At 49.9% G+C, this 24,420-nt stretch overlaps 7 protein-coding genes across 7 annotated transcripts; 4 read left to right on the forward strand and 3 right to left on the reverse strand.

Moving 5' to 3' along the window:
* Positions 1-223: 223 nt before the first annotated feature.
* ABOM_010436 (O-methyltransferase) lies at positions 224-1,803 on the forward strand (the record flags this gene model as incomplete). The annotated part of the gene is made up of 4 exons (XM_022537564.1): positions 224-574; positions 638-970; positions 1,036-1,562; positions 1,638-1,803. 4 exons carry the CDS (start codon positions 224-226, stop codon positions 1,801-1,803), a joined length of 1,377 nt encoding a protein of 458 aa, XP_022384804.1.
* Positions 1,804-2,184: 381 nt separating this feature from the next.
* ABOM_010437 (cytochrome P450) lies at positions 2,185-3,984 on the reverse strand (the record flags this gene model as incomplete). Its single annotated transcript, XM_022537565.1, has 3 exons — positions 2,185-2,688; positions 2,744-3,537; positions 3,603-3,984. 3 exons carry the CDS (start codon positions 3,982-3,984, stop codon positions 2,185-2,187), a joined length of 1,680 nt encoding a protein of 559 aa, XP_022384803.1.
* Positions 3,985-4,662: 678 nt separating this feature from the next.
* On the forward strand, positions 4,663-6,473 carry ABOM_010438 (cytochrome P450; the record flags this gene model as incomplete). Its single annotated transcript, XM_022537566.1, has 4 exons — positions 4,663-4,852; positions 4,902-4,907; positions 4,978-5,764; positions 5,816-6,473. 4 exons carry the CDS (start codon positions 4,663-4,665, stop codon positions 6,471-6,473), a joined length of 1,641 nt encoding a protein of 546 aa, XP_022384793.1.
* A 310-nt stretch (positions 6,474-6,783) lies between these two features.
* On the reverse strand, positions 6,784-8,427 carry ABOM_010439 (uncharacterized protein; the record flags this gene model as incomplete). Its single annotated transcript, XM_022537567.1, has 2 exons — positions 6,784-8,066; positions 8,121-8,427. The coding sequence occupies 2 exons, from the start codon at positions 8,425-8,427 to the stop codon at positions 6,784-6,786; spliced, it is 1,590 nt and encodes a 529-aa protein (XP_022384792.1).
* A 1,658-nt stretch (positions 8,428-10,085) lies between these two features.
* On the forward strand, positions 10,086-10,919 carry ABOM_010440 (sugar phosphate isomerase/epimerase family protein; the record flags this gene model as incomplete). Its single annotated transcript, XM_022537568.1, has 1 exon — positions 10,086-10,919. One exon carries the CDS (start codon positions 10,086-10,088, stop codon positions 10,917-10,919), a length of 834 nt encoding a protein of 277 aa, XP_022384818.1.
* A 1,812-nt stretch (positions 10,920-12,731) lies between these two features.
* ABOM_010441 (class I SAM-dependent methyltransferase) lies at positions 12,732-13,547 on the reverse strand (the record flags this gene model as incomplete). The annotated part of the gene is made up of 1 exon (XM_022537569.1): positions 12,732-13,547. The coding sequence occupies one exon, from the start codon at positions 13,545-13,547 to the stop codon at positions 12,732-12,734; it is 816 nt and encodes a 271-aa protein (XP_022384819.1).
* Positions 13,548-17,620: 4,073 nt separating this feature from the next.
* Positions 17,621-23,081, forward strand: ABOM_010442 (uncharacterized protein; the record flags this gene model as incomplete). Its single annotated transcript, XM_022537570.1, has 9 exons — positions 17,621-17,790; positions 17,857-18,724; positions 18,792-20,464; positions 20,516-20,812; positions 20,928-21,539; positions 21,599-22,089; positions 22,168-22,487; positions 22,552-22,860; positions 22,911-23,081. The coding sequence occupies 9 exons, from the start codon at positions 17,621-17,623 to the stop codon at positions 23,079-23,081; spliced, it is 4,911 nt and encodes a 1,636-aa protein (XP_022384816.1).
* Between the last annotated feature and the right edge of the window lie 1,339 nt (positions 23,082-24,420).

A 24,420-nucleotide genomic window follows, 5' to 3' on the forward strand; every position in this document is an offset into this window, starting at 1 on the left:
ACTAGTGTATACTATTCCAGAGGGGCTATTCCCCGCTGCTGAGGTAATTCATGCGGGCAAGTTCGAGCCAGGCTTACAGACATATCCCATAACATGGATTAAGAAAGCATCGGCCTGAGGAGCACTCATATGGACACCATGAGATTTAATATTTCGCCCTACGGTAGACAAGAGATCGATCTCCTTTCATCCTTCGAACAACTGATCACTTTGATCATTCAACATGGCAAGCTTTCATTTCCCCGTACGGGCCTTGTCCGTTCGAATCGTCTCGCGCTCGGTGTACCGCCAGTCATTAGGGCAAATGCAGACCCGCTGCTCATCGCGAAAGGCCGCAACAGGCAGCATGACACAATTGCTGGAAAGAGTTCATAGGACTACCAAGGTTTACCTTGACTTTGTGAAGTCCTTGAACCTCCCCGAGCCATCATATCAGTATGGTGACGGACTCGATCCCCGCCAGCCACTTCCACAGGAGGTGGCAGAGGCCCGGGAGTCCGCCATTGAGGCAACCTACGAGCTCCATCACTTACTCCTAGGTCCACTGGGGCTTCTGCTTAGCTGCCCTGGCGAGGTTCGCTTCCTTTCCCAGCGTTTGCATCCCTTTTTCTTCTCTCTTGTCTGACCTTTGCACAAGCAATTGTTTCTCCTCAGCCTCCAATACATCTACCGCTATCAGATCGCCCCTCAAGTTCCCGTTGAAGGCACGATCACGTTCGAACAGCTCGCCCAAGCAACGAATCTCAACATCAAGGATCTCACTCGCTTTCTTCGAGTAGCCATCAGCCGCCATGTCTTCTACGAGCCCCAAAAAGATGTCATCGGCCACACGGCAGCCTCCAAACTCCTGGTCAACAACCCCATGGTAGAGGCATGGCTTCTCAACATTGCCGAGGAATATTGGCCGGCATTCACACGCACGGTTGACGCGACAGAGAAGTGGCCTGGTTCAGAAGAGCCCAACGAAACTGTAAGAGGACCGTACCTCAGTTCCTCCACCGAGGCTTACAATCTTGACCGCATTCACTCCCACAGGGCTACTCCCTCGCCTTCAACACAAACATGAACCCCTTCGATGAGATTTCGCAGGACCCCCGCCGACGAGCCCAATTCATCACCGCCATGCGCTTCTCCCACCTCCACCCATCCTACCACCTGTCCCATCTCCTCGATAATTACGACTTCGGTACCGGCGAATGCACCATCGTCGACATCGGTGGCTCCCACGGCGAAGTTAGCACCGAGATCGCCTCACGATACCCCCAGGTTCGGTGTGTCGTCCAGGATCTGCCGAAGACAATCGCAAACTGGACTATGCGCGTACCTGAGGACTTGCAGGATCGGGTCACCTGTATGGCGCACGACTTCCTGACCCCTCAGCCTGTCCACGGAGCGGACGTTTACCTTCTGCGTTGGATCCTGCATGATTGGTCGGACAAATATTGCGTGAAGATCCTGCAGAATTTGGTTCCGGCGTTGAAGAAAGGGGCTCGAGTCGTTGTTAATGACATCTGTATTCCTGAGCCGGGGGTATTGGGGCCTAAGGCTGATCGTGATCTGAGGTATGTGTTTGAGACTTTTGTGCTCTGTTCCATGTGTGCTCTTGAATGTGTCGCTGACTCGATGACAATTGCTAGGTTTATGGATATTGCTATGAAGGCGTTCAATAATGCTCGAGAAAGAGACGTGGAGACGTGGAGGGAGTTATTCAAGCAGGCGGATGAGCGGTTCCGGTTTTTGGGTGTCAACGTGCCTGCTGGGGCAAGGATGGCCATCATTGAGGCTGACTGGATGGGTCCATAAGTGAGAAGCAGGTACTTTGTGTATCTGGTATATCATGGGTTGGATAGAAGACGCTATGATATCGAATGCCCTTGGGCAAGCTCAGCGAAGTGTAGAGGTATCTATTATCGAGATATATATATCTATTTACAACTAGAAATAGATTATTCGGCCAGCATTCATATTGAACCCTATCTTTTACTTCAAGACGGTCTGGTCCACCCCACAACCAGCGAGGGTGTGACTCTCTATCCTACCATCGGTGTTACAAAGCCCGTGGCTGCTACTGATTGGTAAACCTCGGCCAAGCATAAGACGGATCGGCAGTGTAGGTTGAATCCAATTATCTATCGCCCTGGAAATAATACATGGTCCCTAGATTGCAGAATGAGAGGATGCTTCTTAGACTCGCCGGCATTTCAAGTGCACCTGCTCTGCATCCTTCATCCGTAGAAGCAGTTGCAGATCAACATCCCTCGTAGTGGCCAGGACCCTTTCGCGCGTCTGTTCAAATGTCTCTCCCGCGTTGGCCACGGGACTGATGCGGTGATTTCGGAAAAGACTCGCCAGGACCGCGACAAACTCCACCTGCGAGAATTTATTACCGGGGCAGTTCTGTGGCCCGTCCGACCAGGGGAAGTATGTGCACCGCACCGGAGTGATAAGCTGTTCGTCCTCAATCAAGGTCGCCATGTCCGACTTGCTTGTTCTGACCCACCGTGAGGGTTTCCACTCCAATGGATCTTCCCAGTGCTGGGGATCGATGTGCATCGTGAGAAGACTCGGATTGACTCCCACCTTGGGTGGGATCATGATAGTTTTATCGCCGACCTTCAGTGGTTGCGGCTGGTCGTTGGTCCATTTGGGTAGGGAGGGGATGGGGGGGTAGAGACGCAGGGTTTCAAGCTGTCAACGGTGAGTATTCAAATAGTACGCAGCTATCAGAGACGACCAGGCCTACCATGACAGCTCGGCAGCGATTGAGCTTGGGGAAAAAGTCGACATATTGACCCCTGGCGTCTGCCAACAGCCGAAGCTCCTCGGCAACCCAATCTTGCACCTTGGGGTATGCGGCCAGTAGAAGGAGTGCAAAACTCAGCGTATTAGCCGTGGTATCGTGTCCTGCAAAGTTGATGACGAAGATGTTGCCAAAGATCTCGTCAGTCGTCAGTCCTTTTGGCGACGCATCATCGGCTTTGCCCATTGCGTCCTCCTGCTTGCGATTCATGGCGCGCACAAACGATGTCATTAGACCACCCGACCCAGCCTTGCCCTCGTTAAACGCCTGTACTTCTTCATCCAGCATACGCACCATGTGCTGCTTAAAGTCCGTCGCGGCCTTGGCCAACCGATGCCACGATTCCGGAGCAAACGAAAACGAGAGGAATCGCCGGGGCATAATCATCAACAAGATGGCATTATCGAGGACGGTCTGCAGGGCATCACGATAACTTACAGAGCTCCTTTGTTCCTGGTGACAGCTGTCACTAGCACTCTGGAAGGGATACGATTTGCGAAATCCTATAGCAGCCAGGACATTCAATGAGAGTGTGCGGGTGTCCTTTGCGACGCTAGAGATCTTATCGAGGCCTGGAGAGGCCCAAATCCCAAGCATCTGGAGGGTCTGCTCAGTGCTTTCATCCCATACGAAGGACATAATACTCTCGTTGAAGGGAGTAGCTAGTACTTTTCGATGACGCGGCCAGTCCGTTGAATTTGCTGTGGAGATACACGGTCCATAGACTTCGAGCACCGCTACGAGGAAGCACAACGATTAGACAGCAGGGTCATACACCACCAATGGCCCAGGGCAGACACACCATACTGTTCCACGGGGCGGATAAAATCTGTCCGTCGTTGGAATATGTCATGGATGGCTTCGGAGTCCGCGACATTGATGTAAATTTCCTTGGGAGTGACCAGCGCCCAGATGGGACCGTAGCGACGATGCGACTCACCCCGGTCCGCAAAGTACCATCCGCGCCGCGAGTAGCGACCAAAATCACCCCAGTGGATGGGCAGGCGATCGAGCCAGGGCCAGAGATGGGGCTCAATCAGGACCCAAAGCAGGTTCTGGGGGTCGATACAGAGCCTCACGAGAGGGATCCCCATGACGCACGCGCGGCGATAATTGATCTCCATCGCTACCAAGCTCCAGGCCACGTAGGCCACGGCCAGCGTTTGGAGGCACAGCAGAAACATGGCGATGGGCACCGCGGGCGGCGTGATTCGGGGGATACAACGTAAGGAGGAATTAGCAGTGAAGATAGACGCAAAAGAGGCACTGACGCGGAGGAAAGGAAAAGGTACAGGGCCCAGGCCGCATTAGCGTGTCGTGCGTTGTCTGTCTCATTCATTCTCGTCGGCTCCCGCGGTTCTACGCCTTGCCCTAGTTACTCCGTAATCGATAGGCCCAAGGGGACAGGGATCAATAAAGGTGCAGCAGAGTAGCGTCGGCGAGTGGAGAGTGGATCTGCAGTCTCACCAATAGCGAATGCGATGCCTCTGAGAGCTCTTTGTGTTCCGCGTTGAGGCCATCTCAGACTAGGGCTTGATCTAGGACAACCCCATTTCTGACATGCATCCCAACCGCCACACAGCCAATCTAATGGCACGATCACAGCCCAAACTGGACGCCTACAGATGCGTCCAAAGTACCCTGATAGCGTGGCTTCATTTACCCCTCACCGGCAACTGTGTGTTATTCGCCTCTCCGAGCAACTGCCTAATTGGGAGCTTATCCAGAAACTGTTGAGTAACTGGTTTGCCCTGCCTTGGAGCCTGATTCAAAAGTCAGTGTCCAGCGACGATGCCGGATGAGTATCTCTTCCTTACCACTCCGCTTCGTACCTGCATGTTTATAGGCCCCATTGAGTCGCAATGTTGGACGGCCTAGTGAGGAGCGTCTCCTCGACCGAGCCGCATGATATAGCCACTGGGGAGCAGACAAGGCTACATCGCGTCGTTTATCTCCTGCTTTCAGTACTTCTTGTGTGGCGACTATGGGCATTCACCATCTCGCCGCGGCTCCATCGTGACAGATTAGAGTACCTCCCATATTGGATTCCATGTAGGTTGCGGCCACCTCGCCTCCGAGCCACCATAGCTAATGCTACTAGATCTAGGTTTGTTGTAAGAGCCATCTCCGAGGGGAAGCGCCACTGACTCGAGCGACAAAACTCGCCTACTTTATAGGTCATGCCATACCTTTCTTTAGAAATTCTAGCACCCTCTTTGCTCGGGCAAAGAAAGAGTTCAACCACAAGTTGTGTGCCCTACGTATAGCCGGGCAGGATCTTGTGATGGTCACGACCGCGGCCCAAATTGCCGCGATTGATCGTGACAGCCAGACATTTGCTTTCGAACCATTCGTAGACATGGTGTACGAGGAGATCGCCACTGTCTCGTGCGCGAGCAAGCCGATTTTGTGGAAGACGCCGGCGGAAGGTTATGAATCGCTTTTTCCAAACGCCAAACAAATGACCGCCGCACATACAGGAATCCATCTGCTGCACAAACAGCTCACACAACCAGATGCAATGCACCGTTTTATGGCTAAATCCCTAGCCCATGTGAACATGACACTGCAGTGGAACTCGTTCTACCAGACGAGCGTCCTCGCCTCCACCCCAGACGTCAAGGTGGTTTCTCTGGAATGCTTGTGTCGTGATGTGATCATCGATGCCCAGCTCACATCATTTTTTGGCCCTCGCATACTGGAGCTCGAGCCCAATATCCGATCGTTTCTGAAAGCATGGGATCACATCAGTTGGCAGGTCACATACAAACTCCCATCCTTTCTAGCCAAGCATGCCACGCAGCTCCGGGACCATCTCATTGAGGTTCTCGTGGAATACTACGCCGTCCCCGCCGAGCAGCGGCCAGGCTCTGTCTCCTTCGTTAATGATGTCTATAACGACTATAAGCAAGCCGGAATTCCGGATCGAGATATTGCAGGCATCGTTTTTACGATCCTTTGGGGGTAAGCCGGATGCGTTCCATGCTCTCTATTCCATTGATTCAAACGTGCCAGGCTTAATTCCAATGTCAACGCGATATCATACTGGATGATCGTCCATCTGATGAGCCACCCCACCGTGGTGAACGAGATCCGAGAGGAGATTGCGCCGATGATGCGGGCCCTCGACTCTGCCCCTACGATGGATGGGACGATCCTTGCGGAGGTCACCAAAGACCCACTGCTAAACGGCTGTCCCATCTTGAATTCCACGTTCAATGAGACCTTGCGGTTCACCGCCACCGGCAGTAGCTTTCGTGAAACTACGAGAGATACGACCCTGGAAGGTTATTGCATCCCGAAAGGTACCAAAATGATCATCCCGCAGCGGACTCAAATGATGCACAGTCTGGCCTTTGGACCGGATCCTCAAGATTTTGATTGCTACCGGTTCTACCGGGACAAATCCCTTCTGCGAAAGGTGGAGTTTCGCGGGTTCGGTGGCGGTACAACGTTGTGCAGCGGGAGGATTGTGGGCAGGCATCAAGTGTTGGCCTATCTGGCACTTCTCCTTTGGAGGTACGACTTGGAGGTAATTGGGCCGGACCAAGAAGTGTTGGGGGTGCGAGGGAAAGGCTTCCCAAGGCTTGACGAAGCTAAACCAAGCCTCGGACCGGGAAAGCCCATGGCGGGAGACGATCAGATCCTTAGATTGACTCGCCGTACGGTGTAGAGATACTGAAGACATACTATGCATGTGGTGCAGATATCTCTTATTATTCGAGTCTCACGTACCTGTTGTTCTGGGTGTCTGGTTGAAAATCTCCCTACCATGGTTTACATCACTAGGAATACAGACAGGTTTTCAATCCAAACCACTTCCACAAGAATAGAAACAGAGAAGCAAAAGCAAAAGCAAAAGAAAGAGGCAATCGATGCATTCTGGTAGTATTGTAGAGATAGTAGATTACTTAGAGACAATCAACGCGTTCTCATATCCTACTACTGACCGAGGTCGACGCAGCACCATCCCCATACCATGCTCAAGCGGATGCAGCGCAACTGTCCCCCCTTACTGAAGTGCTTATCGGCTTGCCGTTGCCATTGGATGCGGTTGCAGTCTTCAACGATGCAGCACTCGTCGACGGACTTGCACTGCTCGATGAGGCTGCAGTGCCGGACGAGTTTCCAGTGAGATCAACACAGGCAAAGCTCATTTGCGTGGTGGTGGCAGAGGCCGATGCATACACCGCTTGCGATAAATCCCAGTTCATACTCACATAGGGCCAGCAGATTCGGCCATCAGCCATTGTGACCATATCGCCTGCGACGAAGGTATCTGTGCTTTTCAACGGGCTGCCGACCTGGTTTCCATTGCCATCCACCTGTTGAAAGAAGGTGCCGGCAAACTGCCCCCGGCATCCCATCGCCACAAAGTCGCAAATGGGATCCGAGATCTCCTCCCACGACACGAGTGCACTGTTGTTCCCGAACGTCGCCGCATGCGCATTCGAACAGTCGTTGGCGCCTTCGGTCAGCCAATTGATCTGGGCATCGCCGTCTTCAGCGCCGACTTTCGAGGTCGCCTGCTCTCCAACCATGGTGTATTTATCGGAGAACAGTGAGATGGCGACATTGCGGTTGTTGGTGCGATTCAGGGCATGAGTGTAGCCACTCCCCATCCACGTGTTTTCGGTGAGATCCATTGCACCACGGGAAACCCAGGCGAAGATGTACCGACTGCTTTCCGCAAACCGAGCAAGAGCACTGTAGCTCCCGGACATGCCGCCCATGGGCTCCCCCGAGGCTCCGTTGGTGGTATTCTCATTGGAGATCTTCACCCCGTCACTGGACATGCCCAGCGTTCTGGTATTCAGCCAGATAGCCCCCTGGTCTTCCGCGCAGATGCTCGCGAACGGAGGTTCATCGGCGGACTCGAAAGCGATACCTGTGTTATGGCTACAGCCCCAGGAGCTGCTAGCCCCGGTGATCGTGACCAGTGTTCCATTATCTGCAACGTACTGAATACTGTCACCGAAGTGTCCTGCTGCATCGCCAGAGTAGTCTGTGACGACAAAGTAGGCGCCGTAGAGACCCGATTCCTCAGAGTAGACCAGGTCGCCGTTGAGATCAGGCGACGCGGAGAGACCGTCCGTCTCGTGGACATCGGGTCCACCCAGCCACGTCTTCCACGTCTGTTTCCCATCGGTGTATCGGTAAAGGACCGGGACGGGTGTGTCGCTGGGGGGTGCATTGGTCGTTCCAGATGGCATGGCCTCATTTGTCAGGAGGGCAAACCCATCATTATGGGCCACGAGTCCGCCCGCTGCTCTGTGTCCTTAGCACCCACATCATGATCCCTCGTAGCATAATCACATACCTTCCTTGCCACCGGACACTGTCACCGACGTTCCGGTCGCTTTGAATGTATCTACATCCACTTGCTGCACATGAATGTCTGTTTCGCTCGCGTCAAGGTAGGCAATGTAAGCGGACTTTCCATCGGGCGAGACAGCAAATGGAGTTCGTCGATGGTGAGGGTACCCAGTCCAGTAGGCCTCCTTGATGGGGTTAAAGGAATTTTGAAGTGCCAGCACCCCAGGGTATTTGTGCAAGTTGGATTCGGTCAAGGCCGCCGTGACGCGCAGCGCCACAGAGAGCAAAGAAAGAGCGACAATCCCTCTCATGGTGAAGGGGTGGATGGCAGTGCCTTGGTTTAAGCCAGTGCATCTGTCGCCGATGGGTTCACATTTATATATACAAATCTGCAGTACATTAAGCTATGTCCGCCGGTTTGCTAGGGCGTGCCTTACTTCTCTTTCTTGCCATGGTCCAGAAGAATTCCCCTGTTTCTACTTCTGAAACATACAATGCATTCCACCAATAAGCGCACCATCGTTGGGTCCCACTAAAGCTCGATATCCCGAGCTCCCACTACCGTCCACTGCAGGCTCTCCCGATGTGGATCCGATGTTTCACTCTCATCACCACAAGGAACAGACGCTCCCTTATTTACCAGAACCTCACCAACAAAGAGCGATCCCCGAGACATTTGGTACCTGTTGGGGTGTCTCAGAGTAATCGGCTTAATAAACCTGAGCAGCCGGTTCGATCAAGCATTAATGCCGATACCCCCTATCAAAGGTATGAAGCAGAGAAAAAGAAGGGGCGCCCAACTCACACGAGGCACCGCCGCTGATAGCAGTGCAACCAATCCCGTGTTCAGAGGCCCCTAAGACGACGACGTATGGAGGTAGAATATTGCCGCTGCCCTGGAGACTGGAGTCACGATTCGGAGTTCTTCATTGCGTCACAATCGGTGGTCTCGGTAGTTTAAACATTTCCTTTGGTGACTTTTTCCCGGAGGACACAATCGAGACCATTGCTTGTGGCATCAGACGTGGTGAAACAGTGACAGGCTCCTTAATCTCATGAAAAGCCGAAGATCCACCGAGGGGGAACTGGAACTACTGCAACCACACTGGTACTGTGTCGTGCCCGCTGTTTTCGGATCAAACACTATCCTCTGTATTGCGATTCGGATGCCTTCCTACTCGAGAGCGAATCCCCTGCAATCCAACTTGATTTGAGCCGCGTTCGGCTAAGAACCGAGGTTGATGTTAGACAAGAGATGGAATTCGAGGATAGGAAATCCAACGCCGGCCCGTGAGATTATCCGCCCTTTTCCCGTCAATTCCGGGAGGCCTCAAATCTCGGGTGTCCACTTCTGTGACTCGGAATCCGTCTAGCGACCTGGTATTCGCAGGAGACTTGATGATCTGCCAGATCCATCGTCAGACACTGGAAGGGAGACACGTCATCCAAGTATACAGTACGCAGAACATCAGCAGGAAGCTTCCAGTCAAGCTTCTTCGGTCGGCCCCCCTCGAATCTACAAAGATCGACAGTGGACTGCCATACTAGATAGCAACGTTGACAATCGAAATAGCGCCTCTACAACTCAAGCCCGAGCTTGAGGGCCTCCCCAGCTCAATGTCAGGTACGGCTTTATGCCAAGGAGCATTTCGTCCCCCAATATCATCGCCAATACTATCGGTGAAGGTGTCTCCCTGACCAAGCGACGGAGGAGGCTGGATCCTGCCATGCGTTTATCGTGATTGATGGTCAGCATTGGAGTTGCCCATCGCTTTTTCCGACCCCCTCGATATTTGTACCTTACGACGGGTAGAGAATGGAATGCCACTTCCTGATTGCTCCGTCGCGGAAATTGATTTCCGTCAAGACTGCCATTTAAACCGCCGAAATGCTCACGCCAGGATCGTGCTTCATCTTGCCATCGATACTTACAAATCCAAGACCGTGTCATCCCGAGTCCAATACAGCCATGCTAAGCAATAAATTGGCGATCAGTAGCCTGTCGTTAGGCCAGCACCCTTCGCACTTGTTAGACCACAAGATTAGGGTCGCCGCTTCCCACGGCTTTGCGGGTATTGAGATCGTCTTCTCTGACATCGACATCTACGCACGAGCGAAGAGTCTTTCTCTGTCAGAGGCAGCAGCAGAGATTCAAGGGATATGCAAAGCACACCGGATCGAGATTCTGTCCCTAGCTCCATTTGAGAACTTCGAAGGGCATAACTCGCCTCTCGAGGAAAGGCTACAGACGGCCAGAAAGTGGATCGACATTGCGAGAATCTTAAACGCGACATATCTCCAGGTGCCCGCTCAGTACAGTAGTGACTGCACTGGGGTTGAGGCGGTGGTCGTCTCGGAGTTACAGCAGCTGGCAGATCTTGCCCGTGCACAACCGCCAATGGTCAGCATTGCTTACGAGCCGATGTCATGGTCCACACATTCCTCAACATGGCAAAGCGCACTGCACATCGTTCAATGTGTGGATCGACCAAATTTTGGACTTTGCCTAGACAGCTTCCACGAGCTCACGAAACTGTGGGCGAGTCCATTCGACGCATCGGGTAAGCTGCCCAACGCGGACGATGATCTACGAGCATCGCTACGCGATTTCCAAGATCATTGCCCTCTCGATAAGATCTGCTACGTGCAACTCTCAGACGGTGAACGTTTTAACCCCCCTTTTCAACATCCCATCCGTGGTATCTCGAGGGCGAGGCGCCACAGTTTACATGGTCACGACATGCTCGTCCATTTCCCCTGGAAACGGAGCTGGGTGGATATCTACCTGTACCAGAAGTCGTAAAGTCCTGGATTGCAGATAAAGGCTTTAATGGCTGGGTCTCGCTGGAAATCTTTGATTGGAGAATGAGGACGCCTGAATTCCGGCCAGAGACTGCTGCGCAGCGCGGTCGTCAATCCTGGCGAAGGCTGCAGGCGGCACTGACGCCCATTAGCAGTAATATGTAGCCGGAGGCCACCCTACTGTTGACCCATGTTGACTAGGCGAGATCCCCCAGGAGTGATTGAATCCTAGCCGGGTAGCGGGTGTTACGTAGTGATCTATGAATATGGGGATATCCAGTCTAAGAGAGAGAGAGATATATATATATATATATGTTTATGCCTATATAATCTAGACTATATCGAAATATACACATAGTGGAAGGTCTAGATTTTCATAATGTGCTACGTGATGCGCAAGAAAACCCTGCGCAGGTGTTCTAGGTTTGGGTTGGGTTTGACCTTAGAACCCCTTACCTCGAGCGGGTTCGGGCCGGGGCCGGGTCGGGTCGGGTCAACTCCACTCTGGGCAAATATATCTATTGCAGGAAAGATTCCAGCCTCTCTCCTGCCGAATCTTGACGATCCGATCCACCAAAATATAACATTCACCCTTGGACCTAATAAACGGATGCACTTTGTAGCCAAGTTTGGTTAGCCAACTCTGCTTGCGGAATAAATCACCAAATAGAGTAACGCTTAATCAAGTGAATTCCCCAATTCTGTGCTTGCGGCATTCATCCGAGTCATAAAACATCGGGTCGGGTTCTAACTTGGTTAGTATCCCTATGGGAAAGGACCCTGTCTTCGCTGCGTCCGCTTTCAAGATCAAGTCAATGTTAATATCATCTAAGATACTAATATATTTCCAGTGCTGTGGACAGTTATCTGCCTTCAAGCACTTTGTCTACCAAACCATAGGACTTGATTGGATGCGACTCATGCCCCTAGATTTAGTCATATCTTGTTGCGCGACCTTTTTTTGGAATTTTTCTGCATATGACCCAGAATCATCCCAGGCAATACCACCCCGTAGGTGAGGTCTATGATAAAGTTGATGTCAACGGGACGTTCTCCACATTCAGGGAGCCCACAAAGGAGTCACCTCACCGAAGTTTCCCCTTTCTCTTGATTGATCCCAATGTAGCAATATCTTGGCTGACAAAAGGATAAAGTCAGAATTCCATCCCGGCCGATGCCAGCCCTAATTTGGCGTTCGAGTGGTAGTAGTGGGGGGGAAAACAGCGAAATTTCGTGTGAAGAAGATTCTTGGCACTGCTTGAGCTTGACAAACTGTTATAGTACATAGTTTTTTTACATGTTTCTCTGATGAATTGATCCATGTTCGATCCATCCTTCGCCGCTTCGGTCATTCAGCTTGGTATGTGTGTGGCCCAGTATTGGGTCATGGACCATCTGAGTCCATGCACCTAGCCAATGTGGCTTTCCCCTCCCTTCGATAGTATTACACCACTTTGACTGTTTTCTATCGGTGGCAGAAATTAATGTGACTGTCAACCAATATATTAGTACTAATTTTGTTTTTTTTCAAAAAAATATAAATAAATAAATAAATACACACAATACTGCGTATATATAGCATTACTTGGAGCTGGATGTATCAAAGGGGGTAGTATATGCAAGGTAGGAGTGGAAAATGCTAGGGGAGCATGGTATGTACATTTTAAGCCCAATGTATAACCTCGAGCCAAGACGCTCAACATCGTTATAGAAGATAAATATCGCTCATATTTTTATTTTAACCTGTGTATCTTTCCGGGAATGACCGACATAGCAATTTCCTACATACTTGTCTCAATCAACTTGATTGACTCTACTGCATATTTTTCCTTGCAATACATACCCATGAAATCATATCAAGGGTTCCATTTTCCCTTTGTGTTGGAGTCATCTGCTCTCGCAGAATACTTTGCCATTTCAATGTTGCCTCAGAAGTGCCATCATGCAGCGGATTCCAGGATGGCCGAGAAAGCGCTTCCGCAATTCCATCCCCATTTCCCCTGTCGAACTTTGTCTCCTCTACTACCACTTGAATATTGTGGGTCGCAAAGCCTCCGTCTTTCACTGTTGAGACCAACTTCTCTTTCGTACCCCATGCGCCATCCGTTGGTTGGGTGAAGCAAGAGCAGGAAGCTGCAGCTGTTGCCTGCGCAAGTAGCCGCGGAACGGCGGCTTCCTTCCAGGTTGTGAAGACAGCATGGCCTCCTGGCTTCAGGACCCGAAACACTTCCCTCGTACATCGAGCAGGATCAGGGACATACATAAGTCCGAAGCTCATAAATACCAAGTCGAATTGGGCATCAGTGAATTCTCCTAGATCCTGTGCGTCTTGGACCTGGGCAGATACTGTTGTCCATGCGTTTGTTTCTGCCCGTTCTTTATAGAGCTGCACCATCTCCGGGGCGATATCCAAACCGATGATAGTTGGGAGTTGCTGGTCACCTTGTGCTGCGGCATTCTCCATAAGGACGCTAGTGACTTCGCCGCTGCCACAGGCTAGGTCAAGTACGTGGCTGCTAGGAGCGAGCTGAGGAGTGTGCTTTAGTGCCGCCGAGGCGATGTTGCGGCTGACTTGGTGGGCAATTGCGGCATAATCAGCTGCTTTGGTCCCAAAGTCAACTCTAGGCATCATGTAAAGTTGACGTTGTTGGTCTGGCAGAGTCTGGCGATGGAAGCGGCGACCGACTTCTTAGACGTTCGGTGATGTTTGACAGACAATACGAAAGGACTGCCGCTGTAGCATCCTTTTTGTTTGTTCACACTACAGTTAGTGATCGGCTGAGAAAAGTCCCTTGTTTGTGGGACTAACGAAGAGGTCTCGGCCAATTTCCCAGAAATGGTTATAATAACCGCCAAGAGCAAACGAAGCTTTGACCTTCAACTATGAGACGAATACTATCTAACCGACTGCCTCCGCGAAATGGGCCCGACATTGAACGTGACCTTTATTGACACCGCTACCGCCATTCTCCAAATCAGCGGGGTTAACATACTGACTGACCCGTTCTTCTCTCCTGCGGCTTTATCGGGTAAAATATGTACTAAGGCTGCCGTCAGGGTAGATGCGGTTGTATCTGCCCCAGCGATCAAGATAGCCATAGCTTCAGCCACTTTCTCTATATATAACACCGAAGCAAGACGCTCAAAGGCAAATCGAAAAGAAATAGTATTGCTATATATATATATATATATATTTTAAAATAGTCTATACGACTCTCTGCGAACTAATGTTCTGTGGATAACGAAACAGTATAAGTAATTCAGATTCAAATTCAACGCGATCTATAGAAGAAACCGGTCTGCCTCACCTAAATAATATCACAAAAGAGCTATATGCAAATATAAACACATTAGAAAATCTCGATTATTCTAATGTGTTACGTGAGATGCAAGAAATCCCCGCGCATGTTTTCTGGGTTTGGGTTGCTCTCTTCCCTTCGAATATCCCTTACCTCGAGCGGGCTCAGCTCTAGGTATATGCAGGAATACCTAATGTCGGCGAATAAGCAGCCGGAAAATCGGGATGTAGTGTACATTCCACAGGTACTAGGGTATAAGGCTTGTCAAGTTCGGCGGTAATTCGGGTTCTTCTTGGAATCATGCAGATGGATGACTGAAGCCAGGTCCACTGAGGACGAGTAAGGAGGGTTCACCGAGGGCATGAATATGAACAGTCAAAAAAAGTGATAGAAACGAGAACACATGGCTGTTGCAAGTTCCCGAATGTATTCTTAACAATGTGCTTAGAGTTCCCTTCACACCTACCTATAGGTGAAGTAGAGGTACATGATTGTAGAGTTCAACGCGGCACAGCAGGCAATATAAAGAGAGTTGTAGCCCCCGTCCAAACAGAACCAGTCTTTCATAACTAGTTGAATATAACCCAGAGTACTGTTTAAAAGCATACATTCAAGTGCGCGTCTGGTTATATTTATTCTAGGGGTTAAGCTCCCCTCCTTGTCCCGGTGATTATCCATCTAAGGTGTATGCGGTATGAACGAACCGATTGTGTGTGCACTTTGAGGATTGTTGTTAGTACCACAAGCCGAACACCAGATAAAACAAACTACCTCTGCTAACAATCTTGTGTTCAAGATATGAGACTTCTGTACGTGGGTATTTGAGGTGCGGGCGAAAGCCCTTTTTAGTGGTGATATGGTATGAACAATAATTAGAGTAATAGCTACTTGAGCTGGATGGACTGACTGAGGATGAAACCAGTCTCCAATATAAGTGCGTATTTTCTGTTCGTAACCTCCAACGACGTGTGCGTTTCTTATTCGCTGTTGTATACAGGGATGGATGATTGATCATAGAGTCCCCGAAGCCTGATCAGGGTTCTATCACATGAACCCTCCCCTTCTTCCCAAGGACGCCAGGACGCCAGAGCTGCGTGGAAACAGCCCTCCTGTAGAAAGCCTGCATCTATAGAGGAATGATCGGTGGACCATGCTTGCGCCCGACACGGCCACTCCCGGCCGATCCATATGGGATGATGTCGGCCAGAGGAGGTTCATGGATCACGTGGCCCGGCTCTATCGTACCAACAACGTGTTGGGCCCCAAGGAACTGTTAGAAAAGGACTGGCCCCCGTCGTCCGCTACTGATGTTCTCCCTTTTGGCATCGAAAAACAGATCTGTGATGACTTCGCATTTATTTCAGCCTGTGAGTATGGCGTTGCATACGTCACAGCTGCTACAGTTGAGCTGGACCAAGCTGCATCGAAGAGCCTCACGGTCCGGCTCGCCGCAAATGAAGGGCTCCAGGGTCACGTCAAATGCGCAATCGGCCGAGTACTACAAAGTTTGGAGAGGTGTGCAAGAAAAAGTAAGAATATATCTTCTCAGTTTCGATTTCTTAGTACACTTCTGACCCACTGCCACTGTATTAATTTGCATTTCTCTTCCAGCTCTATCCCGTGATTCTTGTGCGGATGAGATCTTCGATACTGTCGTTAAACTTCACAGAAACAGAATACTTGGGCGTTCAGGAAGTCGTTACTTTCATCGACCAGCTCATGAACGTGGGTCCCGCCGGCCGCCGCTTACTGTGCGTCTAAAGGATCACATCGCATGGCTAAAATGTTCGTCAAGGTCGCCTGAAAGAGTGGAAAGACTTCAGACCATTTCGCTTCAAATTGAGACTGTACACATGGATTTCCTGCGATTAGAAGACTCAACTTCGGAGTCTATTGAGGATGCCTTGAAGTCTGTTATAAAGGGGTTTTTCGCATTGACAGTGGATGGATATTCCCTGGTGGACCGGTTGGAAGCAGTGGGATTTCCGGCTTCAAAGCTTGACGGAAGGGATATTCGGGAGGTCAATAAAATTGCGAACTACTGGCGTATTTGCTCCAGCCTTTCACGTCTGGCTTGCAGCAAATATCGCAAAGCTTTTACAAAGCTTCAACTGAAAACCTTGGAGCCGTACGCACCTTCCATCAATTACGGAATGCAAAAGTTTGTGCATGCGGAAGTTCAGATGGTTGTATACTATGAGAGTTCTTCACCCCCTCCCTGGCCCCGGTATATTGGGGTTTCCAAGGAAGCATGCTTTTTGTGCCATTCATTTATCCAAGCTCACGGTGCTTTTTTCATATCCAAAGCACATCGCCAATTATTCCCTCAATGGACGGTACCCGATTCCTCCGACTACAGCACTGACACACTAAGCTCTTTCCGCAAGGTCCTGGTGGTGGTGGATCAATGCATCCTGGACACTCTCAGTGAAGCATCTCAGAATAATATAGCCCGAAAATTCCCTCTACAAAGTTCTATTAACCTCCATAGAGTTCCTTTGCCATCGCCTTCCATGACTACGCCATCGTCGTCGGCGATAAACTCTATAAAGGAGACTCCGTTGCCCATATGCCCCTCGATTCCAGAAATGGGCAGTATGAGAGGACCGCTGGGGGAACTCGGTTTTCCAAATAGTCGGATTGACCTGGTAGAAGATTCACATGCATACCGCTCAAAAACTCCCGCTCTTCACTCGGCAACCATGTTGGGCCAGAAAGGTAACGACTGCGAATCAGAGCCGTCGCCTTCCGTCCTCACTAATGATGACTTGAGTGGTTCGGAGCGACTCACAAAGTTCGTTTCAACCACCAAAGCTACGTATGAATGGCTTCAACTGGAGATATACCTGGAGCCTGCCGCTCTAGAATTAGATCAAGAGTCTAAGTCTAAGAAGGCGTCTTTCTCCAGAGCAGGTATTGACCTCCACTTGGCTCGAGAGCTTGAACATGCCAATGGAACACCGTCTGTAGCGGGGCCTACCAGAGTTTGTGATCTGGCTCCAGGAGAGCAAAAGACGGTTCGGCTATCTGATGAGGAGTATCGTCGCTCTGGAGGACCAGAGATAGCTTTTATTCTTCAAACCCGAGACCGAGAAGCAGTATATGTAAAGTGCAAATGGTATATAGGTGAATAATCAGCTGGGATAATACTCATGCGTACTTGACGAGGCATATATCCAAGGCTTGGCCTTAGCACCCCTTAACAGCGAGCAGGTTCGGGCCGGGCCGGGCCGGGTCGGGTCCACCCCACGCTACCGTGGCGTCCATTCCGCAGGTCCTCGTAGTACTAGTACCAGTAGGGTGGAAGCGTGGGGGAGCTGTCAGTTGACGTGCACACTTCAATTCAGCCCCTTCGACTTGGGTACCAGCTGAAACCTCACAGGCAAAAACAGAGCGGGACAAAATGTCCACCAGAGAAATCGCCAAAAAGGCGGTGGAAGCAATTGCTGCGAAGCTTGGATACGTTGATTCGTCGGTCTTGAACCGCATTGGGAACGTGCTTCCTGAGGAGCGACGCATAATTGAACAGAGTCTGCGTGCGAAGGACGAGAACATAGGCCATTCAATCAAGACGTCTGTCACTGGCTCAACAGAATCGCTTGCCACCCCAGGCATTGTGTGCTAACCGGAGCGACGTAGACTTGCACGAAACCTCTATAGCAGTAATGCTCGGTTTGTCTTCGAGCTTCTGCAAAATGCCGACGATAATCGCTTTATGCTCGCGCGGGAACGCAACGAATTGCCCTTCATCTCCTTTAGGGTCTATCCCGATCGGATCATTGTAGAGTGCAATGAGGACGGATTCAGGACAGAAGATCTGTCGGCTATCTGCTCTGTTGGGGAGAGCAGCAAAGCCGCATCGCATGGCTATATTGGGGCCAAGGGCATCGGGTTCAAGTCCGTTTTCATCGTGGCGTGGAAGGTTCATATCCAATCCGGCAATTTTTCCTTCCATTTTAAGCATAGATCAGGCGATCTGGGTCTTGGAATGGTCCTACCAGTGTGGGAGGACCCTGGCGACGAATGCCCTGATCGCTTAACCCGAATAACTCTTTATCTTCACACAGAAGGAGAGCCGCACGCGCTCGAGCACCTCCGCCATACCATCTTCCAGCAACTCGGCGATCTCCAGCAAACTTCTTTACTTTTTTTGAGGAACCTCAAACAGATAGGAATTTTCTTCTACGATGGCAATGGTGAAATGCAGCGATCGAAGACTTTTCGTATTCATCATGATCTGCTGGGCCACAATGTCTTCTTCGAGGCCTCTGTCGTGGATGGAGATGGGAATTCTACCACGGTTGAGCAACGCTACCATGTCACCAGGCACACTGCCACTGGTCTTCCGACGAGCGACAGTCGCAATGTCCCGGGTACACAGGAAACCGGTATGACATTTTCGGAAGCAGAGGTTGTCTTGGCGTTTCCACTTACAGTGGATTCAAGGCCCTTGCTGGAGAAACAGGAGATATTTGCCTTTTTACCAGTCCGCGAGTCGAAGTTCAAAGTGAGACTTCTTCCATTCCGTGCAATAGCAAAGTCCCGGTGCATACATGAACTAACGGGAAGAATAGTTCCTGATACAATCCGACTTTGACACTACCGGAAATCGACAGGATATCTCTACGACTTCCAGAAGAAATATTTGCCTATTGCCTCATATTGCCACAGCATTTGTGAAGGCTGTGTTGGAATTCTGCGAAGAACCAGAATTGTGCTACATGTGGCCAAGCTTTCTTCCCTTGTTAGAAGATGACATAGGTACCTTCTGGTCTCCTCTGGCTGAATTGATCAGGGATTTGATTGCCGTGATACCGGTTTGGAGGTCAAGGCACGGCAACGGCCTGCGTGTGATGAGCTCAATTGTGATGCTTCCATTTGACTTTATGGATAGCGATGGGAACCCATTGCTGGACGACTCAATCTTGGATCCGTTCGTATCCACTGCCTATCCCGTTGCGCTAGAAGAGGTCCTCGAAGAATATGGACTCGAGGTGGGGACTTTTGAGCTAGTTCTCAGAATGCTTGAAAGTGACCTTGAAAGTCCTACCTCCCGAGTCAAGTCACATGTGACTAGCGCAGACTTCCACTCTCGCCTTTCACAACTTTTGTTGAGGATTGAAAACGATGACGGGGATGAAATGCGTACTCTTAAGAATCTTGCTATTCTTCCTCTACGAAATGGTGAATGGGTGTCCGCTAACAGCGGCCAGGTATACTTACCAAACACCGGTGAAATAGATATCCCGGCCAACGTGGATATTCACGTGTTGGATCCAGCAGCGGTTGCCAACAAAGACCGCAGAGCCTTTTTCATACACTTGGGAGCCGTGGAGCCGTCTGTCAGTGCAGTTCGATCTGCAATACTGGCGAAATATAGTCCCTTAGATAGCCAGGTGTGCATGGAAGATTCGAAAGCTCATCTTCATTACCTATACCTGACTGCAGAGCGTCATTACAATGAAGATGACCTTTGCGATATTCGTGTTTACTGTGATCATGGGCTTACGAATAATCCACACGAGGAAGAGATCTATCTGCCAAGCAACCATCCATATGGACCAGAGGCCCTCCTACGGCGAACAGAGTACTCCCAGGGCGTGGAAGTATTGCTCATACATTCAACATATCTTGAGGACATTCCAACAAGGCCTCATTCAAACCACCCATCATGGCGCGCGTGGTTGACTAGCTCACTCGGAATTCGCGAAAGATTGAGTCTAGTTTCAGACGATAGTGATTCTCTTTCAGACAGCTGGACCTATGTCGCGGATTGTCGACCTGGAAAGCTTCTTGGATTGTTGGAGTATCTCTGGAAATACCAAAGGTCTGAACTGCGCCAGAATGGTGATCTTATTATGGAAATTCAAAGCACAAATGCAACAAGACTTTGCAATGTGGACCTACCTGACGACTGTCATCTGGATGAGACATATCTGCCCCTATCCAATCTTCAGGCTCTTCGCCAACGCTTTATGGAGAAATATGAGCCCTTTCCGTTCTTATACCTCGGAGAAGGAGATCTAGACGAGGACATTTACTCTAAGTGGACTTTTCTTCACAACGATTTCTCAGTCGGGAAGGACGACAACATGGATTTCCTCCTTGATATGCTGTATTGGATCCAGAGCTCTAATCCTGATGAAACCTCCCTTACTTCATATGAGCGACTATGGGATCTATATATTGCAATTGACGCCAAGCATCTTGCTGCCAAGGACAGGGTGGCCGCTAGGACTAGCATCAAGTAAGTCCAGTGTCCGCAAATCCCTAGGCTGACTGCTCACTTTTAGTCGAGGGATTTTTTTGAATACGGTGACTACATTTTCGTTCCTGAACTCCAAGAGGATGATCCCTATGATGCCGCATGGGCGGGTCTTGAGAACTGCCTGTGGGACGCACCACCAAATATGATGTCGAAGTATTCTCTCAAATATGTCTTCGAGCAAATTGTCGACGAAGGTCAACTCCAGCATCTTTCACGATTCTTCAGGCATACATTGAGCATTCCTAATGCCTCATGGTCAGATCTGACAGGGGAACTGGTGGAACGGAGCCAGAACCACTGCGTGGACTTCGACCAAATCTTCGACATGTACAGGTACCTCTCTGGAATGGAAAACTTCCTCTCTAATGATGATTTGCGGCAAGTATCAACTTCCTTGCTTTCTTGCTGAGGTTGAATCAAAGGGCTAAGCTTTTATTTTTAGGCGCGAATTTGAGGATGAAAGCCTGATATTTGTGACCACAAACGGCGAACCCGGCTGGTACAAAATCTCCGAGTGCTTGTGGTCAAGTACTACAGATATACGTGGGAAGGTCACCCTCAATGACCATTACGAGGACCTGAAAAATTTCTTTATTGATACTTTGGGGGTCAATACGCTGACCCTTCAGATGGTCTATGATGAGCTGTTGGAAACAGGCTCAGAATCAACAATCGACGAGACAAAAAGTAAAATCTGGTCTCTCAATGCTCTCCTTCAAACAGAGGGAGAATATGCCAATCCGGACCCGCTGTTGGAAAGGGGGGTATTTCCAGTTATTTACCCAGATGGAACGAAGGGGCTCACATCTGCCGCGACGGAGTTCGCGATTCCTGACCGGGAGCACCTGGCATCACAGTTCAGAGGCAGGATCAAGATGCTTGACTACAGTCTGGAAGAAGTTCGCCGTCTGAAAAGCTTCTTTGAGTGGACAAATCTCACACATCGCTACTTATCTGCATCCATCAAGGAGTTAACTTCCTTCTCTGGCGACACAGCGCAACTGATTTCAGCTCCACGCCGAGACTTGAGAAGGAAGGCGCATGCGATTCTCCGGTAAGTGTTATGGATTTAAAAGCTTGGGTTAGATTGCTCATATCCCTTCTCCATGTTAGAGTCGCGGCCACGTTCAGTAGCCCGAGGTATCACGCGAATCCGTCGGGGCTTTACGAGTTACTTCGGACAGCAAGGATTGAAGCAACTGATGGGCTTTCCTCAATCCTGAGAATCTCCCAAGATGGTGTAGTGGTGGATGCTGAAGAGTCGATTAGCAAATTGCACATTAGTCAAGACCGATCTGGTCTCACTGTTTATGTGCCGAAAGACAAGAAGGCCCAAGAAATCTGCTTCTGTGACCTTTTGCCTAAGCAACTGATGGACTGGATCATGCGGGATCCGGCCACACAAATTCCTGACAATATCGAACGAGATGCAGTAACTGTAGTTTCCATGATCTTGAATATCGACCCTTCCGCTATCGACCTTGTGTTGGAACGCCAGGGTATTATTGAAATTGACTTACAGAACGAAGACCCCTGTATTGATGACGATAGCACTGATGATAGTATACCATCCCAACGGTCACAAAGTCAGGATCGATCTGCCGGTGAGGTTCCACTAGACCCACCGGATATTCTCATCCCGTTTACGCATCAGAATCGCTGACTTTTAAGCGATGGTTTAGAGGACGTGATGTTTCGACAAACCCAGATGGCCAACTATTGGCCCAACCCCAATCCTCCACCGATGTACTCACCACGTGAACATACATCGGAGGACACTACGCAATACCGTACGCTCCTCAATGGGGTGCTATTGGCTGCGAGGAGAGCTACATTTCCTGCGAGTGGACCGTTCAACATGAGCGAACTGAACGAAGCACTGTCGGGACAACAACCGTTCCAACGATATGATGGCTTCGATGGTATTGACATAACGGATGCGTTCCGCTCAGACAGCCAGCTCGAAAGAGACAAGAAGATTGGCGCCGCAGGAGAGCTATATGTATGTCGCATTTCTGTAATGGTCTTTTAGGGTACAACTTAACATGTGACTAATTTTCTTGCAGGTTTTCGAATTACTTACACGGCTGGACCCAGCTCTGACTGACTGGAGTGAGCTGAATTGGCAAAGTAAAATTCGTCGATATGTCACGGTCCACCCGGATTACTCCAATATGGAACCGTATTATGGTAGGGAGACCGCAGATATTACGTATAATGATACTGAGGGCGATTTCACGGCCCTGCTGATTGAGCACGGGTACCTCGCGACTGAAGAATGGAGGGACAAGCGTCCGAAATATTATATTGAAGTCAAGACGACCACAGGGCCTTTGAGAACTCCTTTCTACATGAGCAAATATCAGTATAAACGAGTGAGTGAGTTGACAACGATCACAAACATATACCCGCTGACCAAGCCAAGATGCGGGCTGTGCACAACAGGAGCGACTACTCAGAGGTTTACATGATTCTACGCGTGTTTGATATAAGTGGAGATAACATTGGAATGAGTGTCTATCTTGACCCGGAACAGTTCAGGCTGGACGGAGGACTTGTATTTACTGGGGAGACCTGGTCTGTCATTCCTGGCTAACCGGGTTATATATCAGTAGCAGGACTATAAGCGGTCTGGCATCGCCTTGCCGAACACACATTCCCTGGACTGGACAACGCCATGAGAACATCTGTCCTATCAGTCTCGTCGGGCCTCTGTGTAATTTTTGTCTTTCGTATTTTCCTCTCCTAGAATGGCCCGCAGCCTACCAAAAGAGGGTAGAAATGAGAGGACCAATTTCTTTCAAATCTTCGCGATTAGATGACTTCACCTGCGCTGATGCATCTGCCGTGACGATCCATACCCTGAACATCTCCACGGCGAATTCGAGGAGATATGGGCAGTTTACTTCTTTGGAAGGTGTACGAGAGTAGGTTGTAGCAGTGGCAGAGGACTTCCTGGACAGCTACCCAACAGGTGCGTTCCTCAGTTCGCCTTAGGATCTTTTATACAAAGGATTAATTCTTAGCAACATTCGCAGGTTGATTTCTGCAATCGAAGAGGAGGCTGATCCCCCTTGGCAACCAACCACAGTCAATTTTATTCATTTGATCCCTCTCTGTACTCCCTAGGGTTGGTATCATAGTAGCTTCCTCCACAAGTAGCATCTTCGCACCTGCTATACCTACTGTGATACATATCTATAGTATTGGTAAGGAAGTAATCACATTGGGAGTATCCCTCTATCTCTTTAGATTTGCGTTTAGTCCTGTTATATTCGGATCATTCTTGGAATGCAAGAGAAGATGTCCCCCACTAGTCATCTCTATATTAGGCTTCACAATATCGTGAATCTCTACCGCCATCTCTGAGAGCGTCTATCCGCTGTTGATTCTTCGTTTCTGTGATGGGTTTTAGATCTAGACTCAGTGGCTGGACCAGCACTGGCCGACATGTTCACTCCAGAGCAGTGCGGCATTCCCGTTATAATCTTCTGCTTGATAGTACTCAGCGGACCCTTAGTAGCACCATTCGCAGGTGGCTTCCGTATCATAAATCAGTCTCTGAGCTGGCGATGGACTCTTTCCATTCCAGAATTCTTGAGAGTTATTGCGTTCGGACTCCTGGCCATCTTTCTACATACGACATATCATCTTGTAATCTTGACAGAAAAGGCATACCACCAGCGCCAGGAAACTGGCAACTGATCTCTCTACTCGCTCCACAAGAAAGCCCTAGTCGACATAGCTAAGATTTGGAAGGATCGGCTCGCTCTGCCATTAAAAGTAATAGTCAAGCAGCCTATGATCTTGTACACATATATCTCTGGGGCTTTTGTATACAGCCTCCTCTTCCTTTTTCTGACAGTGTACCCCTAGTTACCCGCAGTAAAAGCTTGGGGGTCGGTGGGCTTCCATATATTGATATAATACCCGGA

The sequence above is a fragment of the Aspergillus bombycis genome (genome assembly GCF_001792695.1).
Source record: "Aspergillus bombycis strain NRRL26010 chromosome Unknown contig00121, whole genome shotgun sequence".
NCBI lineage: Eukaryota > Fungi > Ascomycota > Eurotiomycetes > Eurotiales > Aspergillaceae > Aspergillus > Aspergillus bombycis.